The following is a 26,052-nucleotide window of genomic DNA, read 5'->3' as shown; positions in this document are numbered from 1 at the left end:
GTTTAATTTTTTAGCAATTATTTGAAACAATGTATAGAAATATTCAAATTATGATAAACAACCATTGTTATAAACAACCCTGCAAGGGTCAAAGAAGAAAGCTAGACCAATCCATTATTTTTATAAAAAAATTATTTCAGGCATCGTCAGTGCCGCCAGCAGGCTCGCACACAGTATCAGTGCTAGAACTACAAGCTTGGGTGACGGCCTGCCGCAACTACCTCCAAGCCGATATGGGCTCGTACTTACTTAGAAGCGGGCGCGACGACTCGTTGCTCTTAGGAGATCTACAGCTGCACATTGGAGGAATGACTGCGCCACTTGACACTTCAGCAGGTGACCATTTTGTAAATGCTATTTAGTTAGTGTAGTGAGTAATTAAGTTTTACTTTTGAACTACATGTCTGATTGAGGACCTGTCAAAGCTAGATGCGAACTAATATTAAGTCGTATTTGCTGCTGGAGCGAACAAAGTAGGAAAACGGTAGAATCCAAGTAACTACATAATCACTTGCCTACCCAGTGAGGCGATAGACCTGAACGCTATATAAGCGGTAGCGTCCGGCACTATTAATGATTTGTTTATAATATTGTCGCCAGATTATTACGTAGTCGTCGAAGTGGACTCTTATGGACACTACTTCCGTAAAGCAAAGTCTAAGTTAGTATGCCGAAGTGCCCAGCCTAGGTGGAACGAAAGTTTCACTATTGATTTGGAAGGTTCGCAAAATCTTAGGCTACTTTTGTATGAGGATGCCGCAAGACCTGTATTGAGAGGAAAATGTACGCTTAAGGTGAGTTGTATCGCGAGAATTATAACAAAGAGAAAAAAAACAATGATTGTCACAATAAAAGTTTGCTTAAAATACGCATTGTCCGTGTTTGTTACCCAGCTGTCAAAAGAATGGATAGCAGAAAGTGCGAGCGGCGGTGTGACGCGCACTGTGTGCTTGGGCGGCGGGTCACTACCACTGCGCCTGCGTTTGCTGCCGCCCGAGCGCTCCGCCCGGCGCGTGCCTTCCGCCAAACCTGGTGCACTCTTCGGCGCCAAGATAACGAATGCCGCCAAGTAAGTTAAGGAATTAATTGCCTCTACGACTTGTTTGTACTTGGGTCTAAGATATTAAAAGTAAGCGAGGCGTATTCTATATCATGAATACTACCTTAAACCGTCCCGTGCTGTATAAAAAGCGAGTTTTGTACTGGAATTACATTGTATCAAGCAGTAGCTTCATACAATATGAAATTTTGTATAGGCGCGTTTTAGATATATACGTATATATAATATCATTATACAGTCTGTCTGAGTAATGTGTGCGTAAATAATAATGTAATCATTACGACATCTCCAATGAACACTATGCCAATTACAATAATACGTTTTATTAAACAGCCATATTTCTTTACTAATACTATGCTCCCCGAATTTTGTGAAAAAAAATAAAGAAACAAAAAACCAAATACGAAAAAAAAACAAGTTTTGTAAAAATACAAGAATAAAAACAGAACAGGTCCAAAAATTAAGTAGGCGTAATGTCCATTAGAGGTATATTACTTCTTCAAATAAATAACGCAATAAATGTGTAATTAATTCTATGTATATAATATCTAAATAACTCTAATGATTTTAATATTTGTAGACGCGAGAAACGCGAAATACCATTTATAATAAGTGCATGTGTGCGCGAAGTGGAACGACGAGGCATACATGAGGTCGGCATATACCGTGTTTCGGGAAGTGCCTCAGACTTGAACCGCCTCAAGAAAAGTTTCGAGACGAGTAAGTTTATTATTTATGACTGCAAAGAAGTACTACTAGTAATCAGTAGCTATGGAAACCATTCATATAGACTATATCAGCCATTAATTCCAATTCATACTATATTTTTTCCAAGATGGATGAAATGACGTTTGCAGTGTAGCCACTTTTCGTAAATTTTGAAGAAGTCAGTTGTTATAATTATTAATACAGTCAGTTGTAGCCGACAGTTATATCGATACAAAGTGAAAAGAAATTAAACAAAGGAAATATTTTTTTGGAAAAACGCTTGAATACTAAATATTATATTGATTAATTATTGCATTATAACCTCTTATTTTAGTTATTCTTATTTTGGCAATTTTATGAATCATATTTTTTTATTTAAGTGAAACAGTTTTGGCCATTAATAAATGGAGTAATTGTAACTAATATTCAGTGGAATAGTCGATATAATATTTATCAACTGCATTAATTAAACTGACATTTTACTCCATCTTGGAAAAAAATATATAATAAAAATAATAATAAATAAAATAACACACACACTCATAGCCCCGCACTAGGGGAATCCTGTATCGTGGGTGCCATGCACACACACATAGACAACCACAAATTACACCCAAACTCGCGAGAGAAATATATGTAGACCATACAAATATTTCTCCTCGCCCGGGTATCGAACCCGGGACCTCTGCGTGCCAGACTGTTCAGCCACGGAGGCAGCTTACGCATGAATACTGGATGTTTTTTATATTATTTTTTGCATTATAATTTTTATTTAAATTGAACAATTTCGGCCATTAATAAATGGTGTATGCGTAACTGATATTCAGTGGAATAGTGAACATAATATTTATCAACTGCATTCATTAAACTGACAATCACTCCATTTTGAAAAAAAACCATAGTTTATAATCATAATCGTACGTAGTTGGCCAGCAATCGCAGTTAAAGAATCATACACGGAGACACGCTGCTGGCCATTAAAGAGTTCATATTGAATTGCCTTCGTCAGTTCATTGAATACACACTGTCTTTCATTTTTCAGATGCATATGAAGCAGAGCAGTTGTTGAAAGAGGTTGACATTCACTCGGTGACCGGAGTCCTAAAACTGTACTTACGAGAGTTGCCTGAAGCATTGTTCACTGATGCCCTCTATCCTGAGTTGCTGAAAGCTTGGGGAGCTACGCAGGTTTGCAAATATTTAATTAAAAGTTTATTTTATTACACAACAAGATTAAAAATGTACGCTTTTTTTATTGACTGTTTGTGATAACAAGCGCAATTCTGGCTATCTACGAAGCTATACACAAATAGTGTACAACATATCGCAGTATACAATACTTCATTTCATACAATATTTGTAAGACCATAACCAATCTTTTTTACACAGGGAGCAGGAACGTCTTTGGACTCCGGGCCAGCACAAACACGGCGGCATGCGCTACTTAAGTGCTGCGCACTATTACCTGTTCTTAACAAGAAATGCATTGATTTCCTGCTAAATCATTTTGTCAAGTTAGTTTTATCCACTATCATAACTTATAAATATTTATGTACTATAATAATATACAGCAATGCTGTATTGCATCTTGTATACTACAAAAGTATTTTTTTACATATTGAAAAATTTTTGTAAACATTTGCAGAGTGAATCAACACGAAGCAGAAAACAAGATGTCGTTACACAATCTTGCGACTGTGTTCGGACCGACACTGCTCCGGCCTGCTAGTGCAAATGCAAATTCTAAGCAACGAACCGACTTACTAGCTGCTGGGACCGTGGATGCCATGGCGCAAGCTGGCATTCTATATTGCCTTTTGCAGCAACGCCAGCTCGCGGCACAACTGTCTTCACACCACAGAGGGCCAACGCTCCTCGAGTAATCATTTGTGAGACTAGGCTATTTCAGATTCCACCATTGTTTACAGTACGGCACGACTTTATTCATCCTTAAGGTAATGTATTTAAATCCTTTAATACATATTTTATTATATTATTATATTTTGCTGATAAAGCATTGTAAACAATAGTACAATAAATCAATTATATTACTGACATTCTAACCATTGCTGACAGCAATATTGCTGAAAGCAATGTCGCTTTTGTCTTTAGCGCTAGAGACATTACATTGAATCTTATGCATATTTATTTTAATAAGCGTTGTGATCCGATTGTACAGAGTATTAATGCCACATCACGGTATGTTGGTTGTATGATTTGATTATGCCTGTCTTTTGTAACGTATCCTCCGGGTCGAAAGATTTCACTGAAAGTAATAGTTATATATAGTATTTCAAGACAATTTGTAGTTGTTTATTGTATGTACCCAGAGCTTTTATTTAATTACATATGTTAAGCACAATTTTTTCAGAATTATACATTCGTTTTACATATTTCCTGAATCAATCGGCGAAAGTTTTACATTCCATAAGTACAGACTGAAATAGCAAGTATTGATTAGAGGAATATCATTTACACATTTTTTAACGAATAGGGGAATATACAAATCTAGTTTAAATAAAGACTGCTCTCATAATACGAAGCTATTTTTACACGAAATTCAATTAATCAGACTTTAGGGCCAAAAATACCTCATCCAAAGCAGTCCAGTGTGAGAGTAATTTTGGATTGAGAAGCAAATTAATGAAGTATTATGAAGTGGGACCGAAAACGTAATAAAGTAAATTAGCGTAAAATTGCAGCAGACTGATATTTAGTATATTGCGAAACCTTGTGTTGTTTTACGTGATTATTATGTTTCAACGAATACCTAGTTTCGTGCACAGATATTTCCACTCTGTTCTACTAAAGTTAACCTTAGATAATAATAATAATAATGTGTTGCCTAACCGTCACATGAGTAATCCATTTCTACAAAAACTGATTATAATCCAAGCCGACGAAGAGGCCGAAAAGTATTATTGCGCGATTATGTAAACGACGCAAATTTAGGTAAATAAAAAGAAAATAATACCCTAGGTTTGATTAGATACCATAAAGTAATGTTGTGAAAAAGTATTGTGACTATTTATTTCGGATGAATACTACAGGATGATGGACAACGCAATTTTCGTCCATAATAGGTAGCATTTTAAATGCTAGTAATTGTATTCCGGTACTGTAGCACCTTTATACTGTGTACTCTTCTACGATCGTAGATAATTTTCGGGATATGTAAAGGTTCGCTAGCGTGACTATTTTAGTATTTTATTTTCACACGTAGTCTTAGATCAATGGTTATAAATTAGTACTTAAAATTTTACCAAAAAAAATGAATTTCTTAGAACAAAGTTTCTTTCAACTTTTTGCATTGTTTTTTTTTTGTCAACGTACATAATGGTTGACATTGATTGATTTTGTTAAAATGATATATATATCTAAGACATTGATTGAAGGTACATAAGTGGTGTACTATGTACACCTTATTTCTTCACCAAAGACCACTGTCCATTGTATTCTATGTGACAAAATTTTTCAAATGTCTCAAATATTCATACCATTTTGTCTTAAGAATAGGCAGTTTTTTTGTATATTGAATGTTACATATGTAATTGTATTCAGTTATGTACAGACGACAGCACATTGCGATACACATTGATGGGTCTTGTTCAACGGAACAACAAAGGAAAGTGCAACGGCACTGGAGGTGATATTCGAAAAAAAGTCTATAAGCTAGATGTGCTGTAGACTGTACATACTTGAGTTCATAAACACGCAACAGATGGAAAAGTATGAATGCTTTTGTCAGCGCTGCTGGAAAACATATTAAAGTTAATTTAGTCAATAAGTAAGATTTATTATAATTAAGATTTCAATTTCGTATAGGGCACTTCAAATTTGTTAATTGCTTTGATACATCACAGAATCACATTAGGAGAACTGCACTTTTTGAGTCATTATTTTTCTATAATTCTCTTATAACTAAGATTCAAACTGATGGTGTATACTTATGCTTGCTGCCAAATTAACTATTACCAAATTCTTGGAGTGTAGAGTAATGCATACCTAAAGTGGTAGTAGTAATTAAGACATTAAAAATTGTGTAAAAAAGAAGGGAGGAGAAGCACAGAAGGCTTATTTACCAATGAATAAAAATCAATCTATTATCTCTTAGCTCTTGTTAGCTACCTAATATAGGACCTTTCCACACCTATCAAATATGTCAAACTGGTTAAGTATTGCTACACATGTTACCCTTATAGGTTCTGTATTTTTGTTATACAAGTTGTAGTGTACTGAAATGAGGTCGTCTATTTATGCTTTTTAGTTAAAAATTTGTATTTACACTTTTCGTTTTTATACTTAAACAATGTATTTAATTTGTATATAAATGACATTAAAATGTAGTTATGTATGTACCTTTTGCAATAAAATGTATTTTTAATACACCTTTATTTGGGTTTTTTATTAGAGTAAATAATGAGAGCTGTGATATCATGGGTCTCCTTTTATTATTTTTTAGATTAAATAAATAATTATATCTATCTAAAAAATAAATTGTAAAATAGTAACATTAGTAAAAATTTGGTAACAAAATCACAATAAAATAAATTATGCTTAAGTGTAATAATTCAATAATATATCCACCGCATTCATTTTTGATATTTTTTCAGCAAAGTAAATGTAAGATGCAATAGCCATTACTATAACTGAAGCTAACAATACTGATGTTCGTGAGACATAGTATGTTGTACTGAATAACAATAAGTAAAGAATTACTCTTTTCAGGGCATCATACAGAAGTTCATTTTTGACTATTTCATCCACACAGACTCCAGACCAAAGCGAAAGGGTGGCATCACAAGATGTACAATTTTTAGAGCCAGCTCCACTACAAGTTTGACATGATTTATCACAGGCTAAACATTTATAAGAACCTTGTTTGTTAACGCAATATTGGTCAGTTTTACACACACCATTATTAAAACATTCATTTACATCCACACAGTTGCCAGATTCAAGTCTCCATCCAGATTTGCAAGCAACACAGGCAGCTGCACCTTTTCCTGTACAACCATCACAAGCTTCATAACAAGCCTGACACAAGCCTTCATGATTGTAGAAATTGGCAGCACAGTCTTCACAATGCTTTCCTGCAAACCCTCTATGGCACACACAAGATCCATTTCCTTTTCGTGTGCCTTCGCCATTGCAGTTGCCATGCCCACTACAAACTTCATTATTTTTATTGAGTGGACATAGATCACAATTTTCACCATAATGCTTCTGAGGACAACAATATTGGAGATTTTCAATGCACAGCCAAGTATAAAGATCTACAGAATTGGGATCTTCATGGAACCACCATTTTTCCAAAGCTTGTTCTGCCTGATCAGCAATCACGTAGCATGGATCCTGATGTTTCTTTAGTTCAGAACACAACCCTTCTTGTACTTCAACAAGTCTAATTTCACTTCTTGCGTATGATTTTAGTTTAGATTCTTCCCAAGCGGCGTCGCCACCTTCGAATTTCCCACGGGAAGTTTTGTCGAGCCAGTGGTTAAACGAGTCGGTTAACACTTTACATCGCTGGCATTCACTAATTTTACTAGATGAAATATGATCGAGGTTTGTCATGGGCATTCTCTTGCCAAAACTTGGTTCACTAGTGATTAGAACGTATATCAACAAACATTTTACTATTGCGAACATTTCTGCCAGTTTTATTCAAGGGGTTCTTTCATAAAACATAAATTACACTTCAAAATAAATTTGTTTACTGAATCCTATCTAACCTGCAAGGCTAAACTTTTTTTTTTACTTTGACGAGTTTGATGGCTTTTCTCTTTGTAGTTTGTGAGCTAGCAAACCGAGTGACGACGTGTCGCGTTTTGAATGCACGATATTCTCAACTATACAGTAGCGATGCGCGACTTTCAATGATACTAATACTAATCATTCGAATAAGTCGAATCCAAGCACAATCATTCGACTCGAGTTGAATGATTTATCAATACCGAATGACTTATAGTCGGTTGGGTGCACGAGTCCAATGATTATTATATTCGAACACCTAATTCATCATAACCATACCACAAAATATCCCTGTCCCCGTCACATTTACAGTGTTTACCACATGTCAGAGAGGGCTAGATGATCACGAGCAGAAATACTCTATAGAATCTATGGATTAATACTACTAATTAGTAATGAATGATCATTCGAATACGAAAATTAGTAGGTTACTAATTTGACATTCGAATGACAGGAGTAGCGATTAATAACGTGTCGAATATTGAAATCATTCACAATCGCGCATCGCTATTATACAGTGTATGATCTATGACGATATGCATGCACGTTGCACATCTTGCTTGATTGACCACGCCACAGACAAACAATAGATAATAAAATAGAAATAGACTGATATAAAGTCTGACTATTTTCCATCCTTTATGGCTAAAGTACTAGCTACACAAAGAGGAAACACTGACGCTACTACCAGCATTTTGAGCACCTTGCCGCGGGGACTCAATTTTATTCATTTATTAAACTTCAAAAGATATTTCTAAACGTAAAACATAATCAAATTCGGCTATTTTTGTTGAAATAGATATGAATAAAACTTGACCACGATACAGTAGGCCAACTGTCTGAATAAAAGTAAAGAAGACAATAACGGAATTAGTAATCACGTAATATTCACAATTCAGTCATTTTTGGCAAATTTTTATCTTCTTTCCACGGACTTACAAATTCATGCTTCTTTCACACTCTATCAACATGACCAACGACATTAACTATTTAATTTTAATTTAACTTTTTTTTTAATTTTACGAAAACTGACATCTTTACAAATGTCATTTTGCTCTGTCTTTTAGACAGACCGAAAGTACTCTGTGGTCTAAATATAATAGTTTATTTTGCTAAACTAGTCTATGGGCACGAAAGAAGCGAATTTCGAAGATTTTATGTGACTGCAATTTAGCAGTCAGTTTTTCTTTCTTACTTTAAATTAGTTACTTTTACATCAGGTGTTACTTGCCTAGAATAGTTCATTATTGTTAGAAATTGGACTGTGAATACTTTGTTCTAACCTCGAAGAGCATGCGATTTTCTTTTTGTGTGAAATCTACAGCTTTGTTGTAAGATGGCAGACAAAATAAGGTAATTATCTAGCAAAAATTGTTAATCTATCTGCTATTGGTAGTATTTCATCTCTACTTGAACTCATCAGTTTTTTTTTTATTTTAGAGTCAACTCTAAATTTGATATGAAAGACAAATATGAGCCTTCGGATTCAGAAGATGAATATACTTCTACTGAGAAAAAGCTTTTGGAGAAGGTACGCAAGAGGAATCATTTACATTCTGAGAGTGAAGATGAAGTCTATGGAATCTCAGAATCTGATGAAGATTCTGATAAAAAGGACGACTTGGGTATTGCTGACAGCGACATTGAGGGCCAAGAGAAGTCAGATGATGATTTACCTGACTCTAAAGCATGGGGAAAGAAGAAAAAATCTTATTATGCAACAGATTATGTGGATGAAGACTATGGTGGATTTGGAGATGACGAAGAAGCCGCGCTTATGGAGGAAGAAGAAGCCAAGAATATTCAAAAACGACTGTTGGAACAGTTAGGAGATGAAGATTTCACAATGGAATTCTTTACAAAACAAACTGCAGAAGTTGAACAAAAGGAAACTGTGATAAAGAGTGACCTGAGTCAAATGTCTAAAAGACAAAAGGTGCAATTGTTTGAAAAAGAGAGCCCTGAATTTGCAGGCCTTATTGACGATTTCAAAACTAAGCTAACAGTAGCTAAAGATGACTTGCATCCTGTACTCGAACTTGTTAAAGATGGTAAACTTCCAACATGTCCAGCTTCCAAATTTGTCAAAACAAATTATCATCTTATTTTAAATTACTGTACTAACATAAGTTACTACTTACTTTTGAAAAGTCAAAGAATAAACATTCAAAACCATCCTGTTATAAAGCGGCTGTATCAGTACAGACAAATGTTAAACAAAATGGAACCTATTTATTTGGAAGTCATTAAGCCTCAAATAGATAAAATTTTGGAGGCACTGAAGAGTAACTTGGAATTACGTGTCACAGAATTAAATGAAAAGGAGTTAGTAGGTAAGAAACGGAAATCTGGTAAAGCAACACCAGAATCAACTCCTAAGAAACTTAAACTTATTGGAAATCTGGAGAAAGATGATGGGGAAGATACTGGAGTTTCTGACAATGAAGAAGAGTATGAAGGAAATGACTTCTTTAAGAGCGATAATGAAGCTGGACCTGTGCAAAGAACTAATGATGAGTCAGAAGAAAGCGGCTTCTCGGACAATGATGCAGCACCTACAGATGTTGAACAAGATGAGAATAAACCATCAACATCATCACAAGGAATAATAGCTGTAGAGATAGGTGACAAGCGTGAGATAACATACCAAATTGCAAAGAATAAAGGCCTGACCCCACACAGAAAGAAGGATCAAAGGAACCCTAGAATAAAACATAAATTGAAGTACAGGAAAGCAAAGATAAGGAGGAAGGGTGCTGTACGAGAGCCCCGAACAGAGGTTACTAGGTATGGAGGAGAGGCATCAGGTATAAAGGCCAATGTTAAGAAAAGTATCAAAATCAAGTAACATTTTCTTGTATTGTTTCATGTTTACAAAGGTACCTATGTAACATTATTACTCTTAGTCAAATACATAATCGATCTTAATTTCATCTTGTTTTAGTGTTGCCACCTGAAACAAAAGAAAGTAGTTAAGAAACTACCATTAAATCTTCAATAATAATTTTGCCACAAGATAAGTCTGTTTAAGTTTTTGAAATTTGACTAGCCAAATAAAAGTCGCCATTTAAAAACTAGACCGCAAAAAACTAGATTTAGTCACTCCGCCGTTCAAAACTTAGAAGGATGTTTGTCTGTCCACGGTTTATTCCAGCGGCACCATTTCTCGGTATCGTGACCACAACGCCTAGCTTAGACCTGACTACACAAAAAAATCGTGAATTTGTAAAAAAAACTACATAAAAAAGTTGGCAATTTTGTAGCATCTTTACTTACAAAACTGCAAGTACATGCAGATGGATTATTTTTTTCTACATAGAAAATGTTTGGTACTATACTGTAAGTAACCCACGCACATTACATTATCGTATATTCTGAGATATAAAATAAAATTTATATTTCTCCATACAAAATAATAATATTTTTTCTCCGAAACTATCAACTTTTCAAGAAATGACACAAAAATAAAAGTTGTTAGGAATGTTACTATGTGTCATATTTAAAAAAATCAGCTCTGTAGTCTAACTCTGTAGTGTAAAAGCTGATTAAAAAATGCCGAAATAAAAAGTATAAATTTTAGGCTAAATTATTATTTAATCATGGGAACAATTTTAGGAATACAGAGCTGATTTTTTTTCATATGATACATAATAACATTCCTCATAACTTTTATTCTTATGTAATTTCTTGAAAAGCTGATGTTTCAGAGAAAAAAGCAGTTTTTTTTTGTTTGGAGAATAAATATTTTATTTTTTACGAATTGTAGAAAAATGTAATGTGTGTGGTTTATTAACAGTATAGGTCCAATCATTCTCTATCAAGAAAAAAAAATCAATCTGCAGGTATTCGCGATTTTATGAGTAAAAAGGTGGCAAATTTTTAGATTTGTTATTTATTTTTTAACACAATATACTAGTTTCTACTTAACTTTCGTGTTAATGTTATAACACTCTTAGGGTCGTATTCTAGAACACTACTCCATGCTCAAGTCAGGATTGCAATGGAAACACAAACACTGGAAATACGACCCTAATGGCAGGTACTTGAGTATGATTTCGAGTGCTTTTAACTATACTCAAATCCTGACTTGAGCATTGAGTAGAGTTCTAGAATACGGCCCTAAATTACACTAAAATATTTTTTTCTTTAGTCGAAGCTCATGTATTTTGTTAAAAAGTGCATAACATAGTTGGCAATTTTTGCCGCACCTTTACTTACAAAGCTGCAAGTACATGCAGACGGATTATTTTTTTCTATATACAAAATCATTGGACTGTACACTACACTGTATGTAATCCACGCACATTACATTTTGGTATATTTTGAGCTAAAAAATAAAATGTATATTTCTCCATACAAAAAAATAATTTTTTTTCCCGAAACTATCAACTTTTCAAGAAACTATACAAAAATAAAAGTTGTTAGCAATGTTATTATCTATCAACTAAAAAAAAATTAGCTCGATACTCCACAAGTTATTCTTATGTCCAAGAATTATCAATTTGGGCCCACTGTGCGGCGGACCGACTAAATCTATTTTTTGTGACTAGAACTGATTAAATAGCGACTTTTTATCTGGCTAGTCATACTTCAAAAACTCGACCATGGTCACGCTGGAATAAGGCACGCAGGCGTCACCAATGTGAAATATTAATTTAATAATTGACTGTTTTGACTAGATAGTTGCCAGTACCTATATTTATTGCTTTCCAAATTAAAATATTTTAATTGATTGAAGGCCATAAGCAGCCTGATGTTGCCGGTGACATTCATCAACTAATGTACCTGTTCTGCATAGTTCTGGTGGATGGATTCTTACTTACAATTTCAATACTTTATCCTTTCCACCAGAGGCTACGTAGGCGCCGTCTGGAGACCAATCCACAGCATATACTTCGTCAGCATGGCCAGGTAAATCCAATTCCAATTTCTTGGTTTTAAGACTCCAAACTGTTACGAAATCAAAAGTTAAATTTAATTTAAAAAAAACGTGTTTTCATAGTGTTCTCCTTGTGTGGCGTAGGTACCATTAAGTTTTTGTTCATGATAATAATTTTGATATAGTTCATGGTGAAACATGAGTTTCCCGTAAAAGTAGGTATAAACTATCTTTTGTAAATAAATTCAGTTTCATTTTAGTATCATTTCATTATATTGCTATTGCAAAAAATAAAATTAAAAACCAAAAAAGAAAGATTTCCAAGAAGCACATAGAAAAATGCGAAAGGTCTTAGGAAAGGTGGTTCGTTTCGTGGATTAATTGGTAGAACATCTGGCACAGATTGCCTGGGAGTTTGAATCCAGCCGGATCGAATGAATTTTTCGAAGTGTGCGATTTTCAATTATCATTTTATATGAAGTGGAAACATATTTATAAAATATCACCTTTCAATGTAGAATCAGCACTTGAGCTGAGGAGAAGCCTCGAGTCTGCGGACCAGGCCACCATATAGACAGCTTGTACGTGCCCTCTTAGCGTTGTGATGAACTTTCCAGTAGCTGAATCCCACAGTTTCACTGATTTATCAAATGATGCTGACGCTATTATTCTGTCAAGAAGAGTAAAGAGTGAAAGTGTACGTACGTGCGTAAGTGTAAGGTGGCTTTTTTTGCTTTACAAACAGGCAAACTGTTTAATATAATCTACTAATTATAAATCTTTCATGAATAGTGTAGCGAATCGCAGCAGTCAGTTGCATATTATAGTATTTTTAAGCTTAATTTTTTAATTAAATTTTAATTTAAATGCGATTGTTCTTGGCGCCTTTTCTTCACTATTTTTTTTCTGTTTTGGAATGACAGTTCTACGTGTTTTTATGGTAAATTAATACACTGTAAGCGCATTTGCTTTGGTTTTGCTCATTCTTTGTTAGCACACTCACAAACCCTTTGATACAGTCCGATACAAATAGTAGATTATTGCAGAGCCCGAGGAATTAACGGATTGCGAAACGAGAACACGAGTTAGACAACTATATAAAATATGGTGCTTTTCTCAAACAATATGAGGAAATAATAAAATACTCTAAAGATAATGGGTTCTCTCTGCCAAATTTACAACAAGAAGCAAAATATTTTGTTGCATGCATTTATTTCTCTCGTGAGTTTGGGTGTAAATTGTGGTTGTGTATGTGTATCCATGTGAGTGATACAGGGTGTCCCTAGTGCGGGGCTATGAGTGTGTGCGTTCTTATTATTATTGTTATTATTATTATAGCTCTTTGTTAGTATAGTATAGTTAGTACTTAAAAGTTTTGTCGGCCTTAGCCTGCAATGTGTAGTAAGCAAATGACAAGCGTTGTATTTTTGAAAGTAATGCAAACATTGCCAAGCAAGTTTAAGAAAAACATAATAATAAACGTATTTTTGTAAAAAGGATCTTGGATTACTTAGACGTCACAACGAAGTTGTAGGATGTACAGAGCCCAAAATGTTCTTTGGTACGTACCTAGTATCTGGCGAGAATTTGACATCATTGATAAGTTGTTGATGGCCAGTCATCCGTGCCTGCGGCCGCTTCTCCTTTTCAGGCAGCCAGAGGAAAAGAGTGAAGTCGTCAGATCCCGATACTAGTTTTTCAGCACCTTGTTGGCACACTGTTTCATACCTTTTTAGAGCACGTTCCTGGAGAATATTCTCTGCAATTAACAATGTATATAAATATTAAAATAAATAAAATAACTAAAAAAATAACATAAAATAAATATTAAAGCTACCATTACACCAATTACTTATCTGGCCTGGTATTAAACTAAAAATTCCATAAGTACTAGAATGAAGCAAGTAATGTAACTCCGTACAAAAATAGCAGCGCGTCTTGTATGCGTGCGCAACCGCCATGCCACGTGTACGTACGCACGCATTCGCATAATAATTAAAGGCGTGTCGTTGGAATGGAACGGCCAATGTTATGTAACGCTAGTGCATCGTTAGGTTATACAAATGTGTGCGTTCGTACATGGCGCGCGCAAGCGCCCACACATATAAGCTGGGTTGCGACGTTTGTATGGAGTTATCATACTTGTACTTATTCTACTATGGTTCCACTGTGCAATCTTTCATTGCAGAGGGAGTGAGAAATTTTAAAATTGATACACAATGCAATGAGAAAACTTACTATCATTAGTTGGTTCCTGATGATCTAGAATGGGATGGAATGGTCCAGTTTTCAAAACATAATCCGTACTTAGAGCTAGAGTGTTTACCCAATGAGCATGCCCTTCTAATGTTCTGCACAGAACTCCATCTTCTGCACGCCACACCTGCAAAAAGCAATTCCAGTAGCATTAGAGCTCCTTGTGAAAGAGTTCATCCAGTGTAGTACTGCCACCTTACCTATCTCTGCCGCCAAGCGGTAATGTCAGCATTACTGTGTTCCGGTTTTTGAAGGGTAAGGGTGCTGGTGAAATTACAGGCACATGGGACTTGTCAACTTATGTCTCAGGGCGACAGGCGCAGTGATAGTGCCCCTCAGATCTTTTCAATTCAAAGCTCTGAGTGGCACTGTAACTGTTATGGACATGCGTGTAGCTTACTATCAGACGCACGACTTGTTCGTCCCGTCACTTGATGTTATAAAAAAAGTAAAAATACTGTCTTCAAATAAAATTTAGTCTTAAAAGTATTTATTTCTATTGTATGACATTCAAAAATTTGATTATAATAAGTGACTGGGTAACCTATACAAACAACATATACAGTGTGTTTTTGTAACTGGCACAGTATAGTTAAATTCGAAACTATAAGAGTTACAGGGAAACTCTTTTGGGCTGCTAACAGATTGACTGCATGTTTGCAGTTAATGCGTGAAGTAGTAATTAACTTCATGCAGCCGAGACCTCGACTGCATGAAATTGATAACGACTTCATGCATTAAGTGCATGGCATACCTAGTAAACTTTTTGGTCAAGCGTGAGTTGTTTATAAAAATGAGTAAAATTGGTTAATATTTTTTGTGCTGATCAGTTTCATGTAAAGATCATTGTATTGGAAGAAAAAAATCGGGACAGCAGAAGTTAAAATAAATATAAAAGTCAAATTAAATAAAATGTTTATCATACAAAATGAATAAAATTGCCTATATATATATTTTTAATACTGATAAACATAGTTTCATGTACGGATTATTTTATAGTATTGGAAGAAAAAAATAGGACAAAATTGATCAAATTGTATTAAATTCAAAAGCTTTTTCACTCGAAATTCATTCTATTCATTTTATTAAGGACCAACTTCTGCTGTCCTAATTTCTTCTTCCAATGCAATGAAATAGATGATCAAACGAACTTCTTGAAGTGTAGTTCGATCACTATTATGTGAGTCGCTTCATTCGAAGATATAATGTTTAACCAGATAGTTTCCTTAACTTGCTAGGCAACACTGTACGGTTTTTAGAGAAAAAAAAAATGTTTCAGGTATCAACCGCCATTTTCTATCCTAATTCCTTTTAGAGTGGGAAGCAAAACTTATTTGGGGGTTTCAGAATCTTTCCTTATGATATGACGATGTCAAGGGAAGGAGAGTGTTGATTATATCTTTGAATCAAGGAACTCACATAATAGTGATCAAACTTCACTTCGTCGTCCTTCAAATCGTTTGATCATATAGTATATATCGTCGCCTCATTCTCGATATAATATTTAACCAGGTAGAGTTTTAGAGTATTCAGTTTTGCTTCTAGTTGGTTTTATGTAAATTAAAAACCAGAGGCTTAATCGATAACTATATTATATTTTAATTAAAAATATATATAGCTATGAACATATAATGATTTTTCTCCTGAGATCACAATCATAACAATTTTTTAATCGTACAATCATGTAATAATTTTATAAATAAAGATTATTATTATTATTAATTTAGAATAGTATAATTTGCCGTTTTATTATGTTGTAAGCAAATAGTTCTTGCGAACGTGTGTTCGTCTTCAGTAAGTATTAGTCTATTATAAAATCTAGTAAAGGATGTGAGATGTCGGAGTCCAACTCGCAGCCTTGCGTATGAGCTCAATCGACACCTCAGCCGCGCGCGCGCGGCCGGTGTGGAGGCGTGCAATGCGCGCTGTAAACGGCCGTGTGCACACTCGCTGCGCCGCATCCAACACTTGCCGTACACATCGACTCACGGTCTGACTCGTGGCTACTCTGTAGGGAGCTCTGTGTGTCACCAAGAGCGTTCCCTGACGTCCGGTTGTCTTATTTTGTATTACCAAAATATAATGTTTGAAAACTGCGACAAGGCAAATATTTTTATCCTCTCTAAAATATGGAAAATTTAATGTGGGCTGTACGCGACCAAGCGCAGACGTTTTGATCAAATCAGGTATTGCAATTTTAATCGGAATATCTGATATTTGTATGTTTTTCATTCTAATCAATGCCAGTTTGTACACGGTGTGCAGTACAAAGTGCAAGTAAAAGAATATGTTTTTTTCGTAAGTTTTTGAAGAGGAAGTCCTGTGTTGGGAAATCATGTTAAAACTAATACGAGAACGACTTGGAGATTCCAAGTATTGCTATATTTTGGTGCACTGGGTTTCAATCTAAATACTTAAGTAATCTTTTTATGCGGACGTCGGAGCCTGTCTCAGGCTATAAAAGAGATAAAACAGAGCGATCGTTGTTCATGGTTCCATACGAACTTATAATTCCTGCGTTTAGAATTTTATTATTTATGTCATTGATATGTTAAAGGGATTTAGACTGTTATTATTGCAAAATTCCCACCAGTTTTAGGGACACATTATATTGTCTAAGTGTATTTTGAGAAAGAGAATCTAAGGGTAAAGTCATCGCCTCTTGTGGGACTCCGCGGGAGGCGAAGGACGCGCTGATAACGGCAGAAAGGGTAAGGCTGGTGTGCATTTGATGAGGCCGCCTGCAGTAAGATTTAATAATGATTCACTTGAGTTAAAATATATCACGTCGGAAATCAACAGGCTTTGCAGCAGGAGGAACCATGGCTTGGAAGGCCAATATGAAAAACTAAGAGTACCATTTGTTTGGTCATCAATCATTTTGCGTATGCATTTCAATAATAAAAAGAAGGGTGGGAATGCGTAGAAAAAAATGAGAATTCCAATTAAGTGTAAGGCATCTACGGCAAATGCATCTGGTTCCTGAAACCGAGAGACAAAGTAGCGGATTTTGCATAGGTGCGGGTTGCAAAACGATCAATCTCGGGTTTTCCGAAACGTCTGATAATGGTCTGGAAGGCGCGAGAGGACAACTCCCACTCGGTGTCGCGATTAGTCTTCCTAGATTCTATATCGGCGCGATTACGTTTTGTATTTACATAATGTGCACATGTGCATACAAAATCATGTTGCGCTTTTCGCACCATTGCCAAATTTGTTTACTTAAATCGTTAACGTGGGAGTATTGGATCCCACCCTTGCTATTTATGCAACTGATCGCCGCATTATTGCGTACTCGCAACAATATAACACAATCAGATTTTACTAATATAATATAAGAATACTGCAATTCTCAGTAATAAATATGGTGTTTCTTCTCAATAACCGTCTGTTGGCCTCCTGTACTACTCGCGTCACATACGTGAATGAATTGAGCGTACTCCTGCATGGTATATCGGGATAACTTCATTATTTTTAAAGTAAATGGTAATTTTTTTTTGCTGTCTCAAATGTGTTACAACTTCTTTCATGATTTCGGTAAACACTTACGATGCTGTGGACAAGCCATATGCCAGAGCAGTAAATGCATAGGTTTCAATTTCATTTGAACCACAAGGTAAATTCTGAAATCTGTGGTACTTTCGATCTGCTTCACAGATAGATGTCAGTGTATACACCCCTTTCATGTCTTTTGGCCATGAAACCCCTGCGAGGTATAAATTTTGAGGCAATTCGGTAGTCCTCCATTTTAAAATGAGTTTTTGTTACAAATTTGGTAAAGGATGTTATGAAACGACTACTGCCGTTGCGTTTTGGCGCTAAAAAAGTACTAAAAATGTATTGATGTTTTCTAGGACAGCACTTGGCCACTGCTCCCAAGTCAACTAAGTTTTGAATTGCGATATGTCCTTTTTTTTAATGTCGTCTGGCGATAAACTAATGCCGGGTATTACAGACTAGTGTTCGTACCTGTTTAGATAATGGTGTTGTTGGCGAAGCCGCATATTGATTTTACATTTGGCTGTCGCCTAAAACCATTAACGATATCCTTTAGAATTGTATTAGATAGGTAATTGAGTTTTAACTACGGCGTGTTTCGTTAACACTTATTAATTGCACGTATGTGGGGTTTAAATTGAAAAAACTCGCAGTTGATTTCTTATTGCAGTTAACTCATGGTTAACCCCAATTAACTTTATTTATTAACACGTAGGTACTAATATTGTTCGAATCAAAATTGACTCGCAGTCGATTTCGTTATCGAGGCTAACTCGCAGTTAACCCCGTAATTTTATTTAAAAAATATACTTTACTAATTAGCATTTAAATGCTAACATTATTCAAATTAAAATCGACTCGCAGTCGTTTTCGTTACCGTGGTTAACTCGCGGTTAACCCCGACGTAAATTTATTTAAAAAATACTTTACATTTTAGTATGTAGGATTTAATATTGTTTAAATTAAAATCGACTCGCAGTCGATTTCGTTATCGTGGTTAACTCGCAGTTAACGCCGACGTAATTTTATTATTTTTTTAAATCTTTATTTATTGTACAAATATTAGCACGTAGGAACTAATAATGTTTAAATTAAAATCGATTCACAGTCGATTTCGTTATCGTGGTTAACTCGCAGTTAACCCCGACGTAATTTTATTTAAAAAATTCTCTGCTTATTATCATGTAAGAACTAATATTGTTCAAATTAAAATCGATTTGCAGTCGATTTCATTATCGTGGTTAACTCGCAGTTAATCCCGAGGCAGTTTTGTTATAAATCATGTAAAATGCACATATTAGTATATCTGTTCGGATTTTCATAAATCCATGTTCGATTTGGTTATCGGGGATAACTCGCAGTTAACCCGATGTTTTATTAAATGTACGTTAGATTCACATTTGCGATGTATGAAAGCCAACATTTATTATCATCGCGGAAGTAGCAAGTAGTGCTATATGATAAAAATGAATATTTTCATTATTTATGAGCGTAAGAAATAATCTTACCTTGATCAATGTCCGACACGTCCGATGATAATATGAGACTATAACGCCGACGACGTTTGGCATGTGTATTTTCCAAGTAACTTTTATAATATTCGATTTTTTCTAAGCTTGCTAGCTACCTGGTTAAATATTATATCGAGAATGAAGTGACGAAATATAATGAGCCTTATATGACTTTGAGTCATTCCGCATTAATAAAAAAATTTCATTTTTATGTTCAACTCGCGCTTGACCAAAAAATTGACTGCCAAAATTGTTTTCACGAAAAAAGACTTAATTGGCTACATAAGACAGTCAACACGTCAAGACATTTGACAAAAAATACAGGATACAATTGTTTGAAGATCCCAACGAAGGACTAAACCTCAGAGAGGTCCGCGTATTCACTGACGGGTCAAAAACAAACTCAGGAACAGGTACTAGGGTATTCTCAGAAGACCTCAATATCAGAATATCAACATCGCTTGGTGACCAGAACACAGTATTCCAGGCTGAATATATGGGTATCAAGTTGGGAGCAGAAGCAATAATAGCGAGAAGAGTAAAGAATCACTCCATTCGAATACTCTCCGACAGCATGTCAGTACTACAAGCACTGAGCAGCTATGACATTAACTCAGGGCTTATATATGAATGCCATCAAGCACTCATGGAGGTATGTACACACAACCACGTAACTCTACAGTGGATTAAAGGACACAGCGGCTCACGTGGTAACGACGCAGCAGACGAACTAGCTAGAAAAGGGTCGGAGACGGATGCTGCAGGGCCGGAACCCATAGTGTCCCTCCCCTACCAATGGTCAAGAACAACTATACTCAAAGGTACAAAATCTTCTCATAATAACATATGGACAACCCTTACGGTTTGTAGACAGGCTAGAGAAGCACTCCCAACGCTCAACGCCAGTCTATCTCGTAAATTAATCAAACTTGAAAGACAAGAGCTGCGCACTCTATCTGCCGCTCTAACGGGTCATGGCCCATACAATAAATACCTTTTCAATTTAGGTATCACGGACAGCCCTCTATGCTAAGCGTGCATGGAGGGGGAGGAAACGGCCGCACACATCCTACTAGAGTGCTCCGGTGTGGCCAACTACAGGGCAAAGTAACTTGGAGTGCCGAGGTCGCTCCCCGAATTCTTCAGAAAACCGAAGAGGCTGCTGAGATTCCTGGAGGAGCTTGGGTGGCACGAGTAGGACCCTGCACTCACCACACGCAAAATAGGCGCCTCGACGTCGAGTTGCGGAAACTAGCCCGTTGCACCAATACCAATACCAATACCAATAAATAAGACAGTTTCCCTGTATCTCCTATGGTTTCAGATTTCCCCATACTGTCCTAGTTAAAAAAACATATATGTATTGTTACATTATATATATATATATTATATAGACATACACTAACCTTTATTGTTCTATCCTGCGAAGAAGTGTAGATAAGTCCTGCCCCTCCCCATTTGACTGATGTGACAGCCTTTGAATGCCCAGACAAGCTGAGTATGGTGAGACAAGTCACTGTATCCCATATTCTTACATCACCATCTTTTGATGAACTGGCTAATTTTCTGCAGTCTGGATTGCTGGAAACACAGAAACCGCGGACAAATACAAATGTTTAAACATTTAAATTAGAACCTCAAATTTTTGAACTTTATTTTTGTTATATATTTTCATGTGAATAAATGAAAAATTTGGTATGTGAAAACTTACATAACAATCACTATGTATTACTAATAGAATATTAATTTGTGAAAGGCATTACTTACAAATACATGGACGTCGGGTCCGCGCTAAAAAGTGTCCGAACTAATAGGGCGTTAAAATCGTATACAGAGCGTCAATCACGCTTTAGTCTTCGTTTGTTCGACTGACAGCGCGCTTGTCAATGATGCCGTATTGTGTGATAAAACCTTGTAAAAATTACTCAAGTAAAGTGAAAAAACAGGATGGTGTATCATATTTTCAGTAAGTACTACATTGTGTTATCATAGTTATCATTTAAAAGTGTTTTATGTATTTTATGCACTAGTATATATAGTATTTAATTTATATTTAAATTAATCGTAAATATAAATTACACAAGCAATCAAAATAATCAAATAGCTAACTGTCTCTTTCCGACTCATTGCTTGCGTAAAGGACTGAACGAGACCCATCACGTCAATTTCAATTGTTTGAAACACAAGCGTTTGAAATATTTAGAATAAAAATTTCATAGAGTCGCTTTGATGCTAATGTTATTATTAAAATATTTTTTAATACATGTTAGTAATACTTTCAAATATTGTAGTACTCTTTCTACGGCTCGGGGTTACGAATCAGAAGACAGAAAATACATTAGCCCGAAATAACGTTTGCATGAATTTCCATAATCCCGAAAGTATTTTTTTGGGTTTTTCGGGAGAAATATGTGTATGGCCTACATTTATTTCTCTCGTGAGTTTGGGTGTAAACTGTGGTTGTCTATATGTATATCCATGGCAGCCGCGACACAGGGTTTCCCTAATGCGGGGCAATGTTGAGTGTGTGCGTTATCATAATTATTATTATTAGATAGTACCTAAGTGTATATTTTGAAAAGCGTTTCTCTTGGGCAATCAATATCGCACATTTTAATTTTGTAATTATCTCACGACGGCAAATACCCTACTACCGTCATAGCCGTACTTTTTCAACCACAAGAAACATTTGCAAGAACTATGAGCAGTACGACTATGCGTGTCGACGGAATCAACCGTTGTCAGTGATAAACCGTAATAATTATATTGAATCAATGTAAGCACTACGGCATATAGAAAAGTGGTGACGTTTTTGAGCGCAGTATAATTTCAGTACTATGCACGAACGGGTTAAGAAAATGGTAAGAAAAGAAAGGAAACCAGAGCTGATGCAAGCTTGATAAAAGACCATAATATTAAAGCTTTGGTATGTGATTACATCAATGAGTAAACTGTGCATAGAAAGGAGAGAATACAGGAATTTATCCACGAAACATAGCTTGAACTTAAGAAGAAAGTGACAAGTATTAACAGAGAACATCTTACACCGCCAAAATGCATTAAAAATCAAAAGTTGGATGAATTACAACATATATCAACTTAAGAAACAAAGAAGGTAATTGAAGCAGACTGACAATGCAAATTAAATAGGATTTTTTTTAAAGTTTAAGCAATTTGTAACTTTCACATGCAAACATTGCATAATAATACAAATAGTACAACCTTGATAGCCTAACGGTTTGCACTGTGGGCACTGGATGAGAAGTTCCCGGATTCGATACCGGTAGGATCAATTTAACAAATTATCTTTTAGGAATGAAACTATTTTTCCGGATTTAAATCGCGTATATTTGTTTTTTCAAACAAACCGACGTTTCGGGCCCTTTACAGGTCCCATGGTCACGGTTGACAGTCAACCGTGACCATGGGACTTAAATCCGGAAAAATAGTTTCATTCCTATGTGTAACAATCGCGAAAACCTAAGAACTCGATAAATTATCTTTTCTAAATGGTTCTGGTCTTGGTATTCTATTGTAAGACAATCACCTGGTCTGAAACTAGGGAACTCTCTGTACATACTCCCCATGAGTATCAGAGCAACAGAATCCCAGACCAGAACCAATTTACAAAAGTTCATTTCCCAAATTAGTTCTACTGGGAATCGAACCTGGGACCACGAATGATGGAATTTATTCCGGGGCATAACTCAGAACACCCAGGCCAAAATAACTTTCGAAAAGTTCACATTTAGTTTTATAGTTGATTGAGCTGGTTTTTGACGGTTTAAAAAAAAAATCTCGAATAACTCGAGAAATCGGGTACGGGAATTCTCGAAACTCAAGAAAAAAAGTCAGACACCCTAGCTCGTAATAAATGGCATTGTATAAAATTCAACATTTACGTATAAAATTTATTTATAAATAATAAAGGCTACTCCATTATACCTGTGTTCAAGTGGTTTTCACTAGAAGCTACATATGGTGCATTTTGGTAAGTTTTCAGTAGAAGCTGAATATGGTGTTTCTTTGCGCCTTTCAATTGTTGCAAGCAAAATTAGGCAGTACTGCAACGACATTACAATTTAAAGTCAACGTTTTAGCTTTTTCATATTCCTTTACATGTCACTACGTTTAAATAGGTTGACTTGAGACATTTTTTTCGTGGTTTTGGTATTAGACCCGTCGTCCATTTATTTGTAAGTCAATGGTGAAAGGTAATAAACTATTAAGAATACATGAAGTATTCAAAGTTTAATAAAATTTTAGTTTTCTATAATTTTATGGATTGGGTGCACATAAAATTGAAAAGTGTACCATTTTATCATTGACTTTTTATTTGTAAGTCAATGCATTTTATAGACTGCTTTGGATGGATGAATATTGGTTGGTTGGTTTGATCGTTCTGAACATTTAGACAGCAAAGTTTAAAAATGACAAACCTATGATATGGCTCCCAAGCTAATGCAGTAATCCATTGCTTGTGTCCGATCATGGTTTTTCCAACCTGTTTGCCAGTCTGAGGTTCCCAAATCATCACTCTCCCTTGCTTACATGCTGATGCCAGCTTATTGCCATCTGGTGACCAGCTAATACAGAGTACCCAGTTTGTATGACCTACAGATATAACAATAGTTATTGCTTTGATAAATATTACATAAAAAAATTATGTCATACATAGATTTCTACATTTAGCTTTATGGGAAGTCACCACATTTATTGACACAGAATCGCATTAATCTGGCGAGAAGCCACTTTATGTCTATTTACTAATAGCGAAAAATTGTTGAGCATTATGTCCGTCCGAGCTAAAGTGAAATGTAAAGCGTCTTTTTCTTTTTTGTTTGGGGGTATGATTCTGCGCTGCCAAGTGTTTAGGCTTTCTAAAAGAAACTACATGCATAAAACAATCTCTTTTATAAATTACTGCAATAAATAAGTTTTAGTTCAGTAAAATGTCGATTTAACTTACCTTAATTAAATTTTTATTGAATTGATATTCAATTATTTTTTGTGAAATTACTCCACTAGTTTGTTATAATTATTAATACAAAGATCGAACACTCAGAAAAATTCCTTTGATCCGGTCGGATTCGAACCGACGTCTTCTTGCATACCGTGCCAGACGCTATACCAACTAAGCCACGGAACGAACCAACGGACCTCACGAATTTTTCTATGTGCTTGCGTCGTGTCTTTGTACTTGGTCTTTCAACTACTTTTTAGTTGTACGTTAATTTACCTTTACAAACATGAAGTGGTGTTTGAGTATGCAGATCCCAGAATCGCACTGTGGTATCGCCAGAGCCACTGGCTAGCTGCTTTCCTGATGGACTGAAGCTTGTTGATATCACTGCTTCTGCGTGACCCGGTACTGAACTAGGTAACAACTAAGTGTTTTAATAGCAGTAAGCGCTCTACACATCCAAGAAGTATTGAAAACTATGTTTTAATGAATCTATAAAAATGAATTGACTAGTTAACCTGGTACATCTTGTGACCGGTCGAACCCGAAATACAGCCTGCTGCTGATATATTATCTCTACGACTTCTTCAGAATTCAAACTTTTGAAGTCCAAGGCATCCTTTAGCGTGTTTGTAATTTCGACATCTTTTACAAAGAACAGGAATGGTTTGTCTTCCTATGAAATTCAATTTCATGTAGTAAACAAATAGTCATTTAAACATTCAAAGTCATATTGTATAATGTTTAAAAATGGTTTTATTTACTTCCTGAAGAAGGGCATTGCATATCAGTTGTAGTTGATCTTTAGTAATGTTTAACGGTAAATCTAAAGGGCTACCCGTGTCTTTACCCGTATCCGACTTTAGTCTTGCTTGTACACAAGTGGGAAGATCACTGTCTATTTCCATTTTAGAAATAAAATTGTACGTCGAGTTACAACTTAAAGTTTCGTAAACATAACCTCAACCAAAGTCACAAGCCAAAGTGGCATGGAATGTTTTCTGCTTCATACAGTATTTAAGCCCATTTTTTTTAATTTTTTTATTATTATTATGGCTTTGCCAAAGTCAACGGTAAGGAATCTAGACTAGTGTTGCGTCATGGAAAAATTTCCATTTTCTTGAAATAATGTTTTTTAGTAAAATAAAAACTTTTCCGTATATTTTTTCGTTACCTGTCACAAGTTGAAGTTACTGAACGAAAATGATGAATCCAACAACAGTGGAATTGTCAACATAATGATGTAATTTGGTTGAAAGCAAGGAATATACTTCTAACTTTCTTCATTTCTTTAATATATTTAAAATAAAAATAATCTTTGTAAAAACTGCACTTGTAACGTACGGTTTTTACAATTAATGTAATTTTGTTCTACGTTTAGAAATATCTTTTGAAGTTTTATTTAGTGTGAATTGTAAAATAA

General features: G+C 35.3%; 3 protein-coding genes across 5 annotated transcripts in view; 2 read left to right on the top strand and 1 right to left on the bottom strand.

The window, feature by feature from the left end:
- Window positions 1–4,924, top strand: part of LOC113236009 (active breakpoint cluster region-related protein) — a 29,710-nt gene extending 24,786 nt beyond the window's left edge. For 2 of the 3 annotated variants that reach the window (XM_026471936.1, XM_026471935.1), the window contains exons 15-21: window positions 141–336; window positions 601–794; window positions 894–1,069; window positions 1,641–1,780; window positions 2,811–2,956; window positions 3,158–3,282; window positions 3,414–4,924. In XM_026471936.1, the coding sequence (XP_026327721.1) occupies window positions 141–336; window positions 601–794; window positions 894–1,069; window positions 1,641–1,780; window positions 2,811–2,956; window positions 3,158–3,282; window positions 3,414–3,651 (1,215 nt within the window). In that variant the 3' untranslated portion in view covers window positions 3,652–4,924. Of the gene's footprint in view, window positions 1–140; window positions 337–600; window positions 795–893; window positions 1,070–1,640; window positions 1,781–2,810; window positions 2,957–3,157; window positions 3,283–3,413 lie in introns of those variants that run through there. The other variant, XM_026471937.1, reaches the window with a different exon arrangement.
- Window positions 4,925–8,749: 3,825 nt separating this feature from the next.
- On the top strand, window positions 8,750–10,443 carry LOC113235661 (something about silencing protein 10). The gene is made up of 2 exons (XM_026471489.1): window positions 8,750–8,875; window positions 8,963–10,443. The coding sequence occupies exons 1-2, from the start codon at window positions 8,859–8,861 to the stop codon at window positions 10,368–10,370; spliced, it is 1,425 nt and encodes a 474-aa protein (XP_026327274.1). The 5' UTR covers window positions 8,750–8,858; the 3' UTR covers window positions 10,371–10,443.
- LOC113235659 (notchless protein homolog 1) lies at window positions 10,363–25,620 on the bottom strand. The gene is made up of 10 exons (XM_026471487.1): window positions 25,394–25,620; window positions 25,148–25,305; window positions 24,906–25,042; window positions 24,106–24,280; window positions 21,073–21,247; window positions 14,640–14,784; window positions 13,971–14,160; window positions 12,908–13,071; window positions 12,346–12,472; window positions 10,363–10,475 (listed from the first exon to the last, which is right to left on the bottom strand). Exons 1-10 carry the CDS (start codon window positions 25,535–25,537, stop codon window positions 10,463–10,465), a joined length of 1,428 nt encoding a protein of 475 aa, XP_026327272.1. The 5' UTR covers window positions 25,538–25,620; the 3' UTR covers window positions 10,363–10,462.
- Window positions 25,621–26,052: the final 432 nt, after the last annotated feature.

This window comes from Hyposmocoma kahamanoa, unplaced genomic scaffold (genome assembly GCF_003589595.1).
Source record: "Hyposmocoma kahamanoa isolate Upper Pololo Valley unplaced genomic scaffold, ASM358959v1 88, whole genome shotgun sequence".
NCBI classification, from domain to species: domain Eukaryota; kingdom Metazoa; phylum Arthropoda; class Insecta; order Lepidoptera; family Cosmopterigidae; genus Hyposmocoma; species Hyposmocoma kahamanoa.
This window is presented reverse-complemented; position numbering and strand designations above follow the sequence as displayed.

Bases quoted from the DNA above. Each gene is read 5' to 3' on its own strand.
- LOC113235659 (XM_026471487.1), bottom strand. From the start codon at position 25,537: ATGGAAATAGACAGTGATCTTCCCACTTGTGTACAAGCAAGACTAAAG. The intron at 24,281-24,905 runs GTAAATTAACGT...TTATATCTGTAG, and splicing joins ACCACTTCATGTTTGTAAAG to GTCATACAAACTGGGTACTC. The intron at 21,248-24,105 runs GTTTGTCATTTT...CTGTGTTTCCAG, and splicing joins GCTTGGGAGCCATATCATAG to CAATCCAGACTGCAGAAAAT.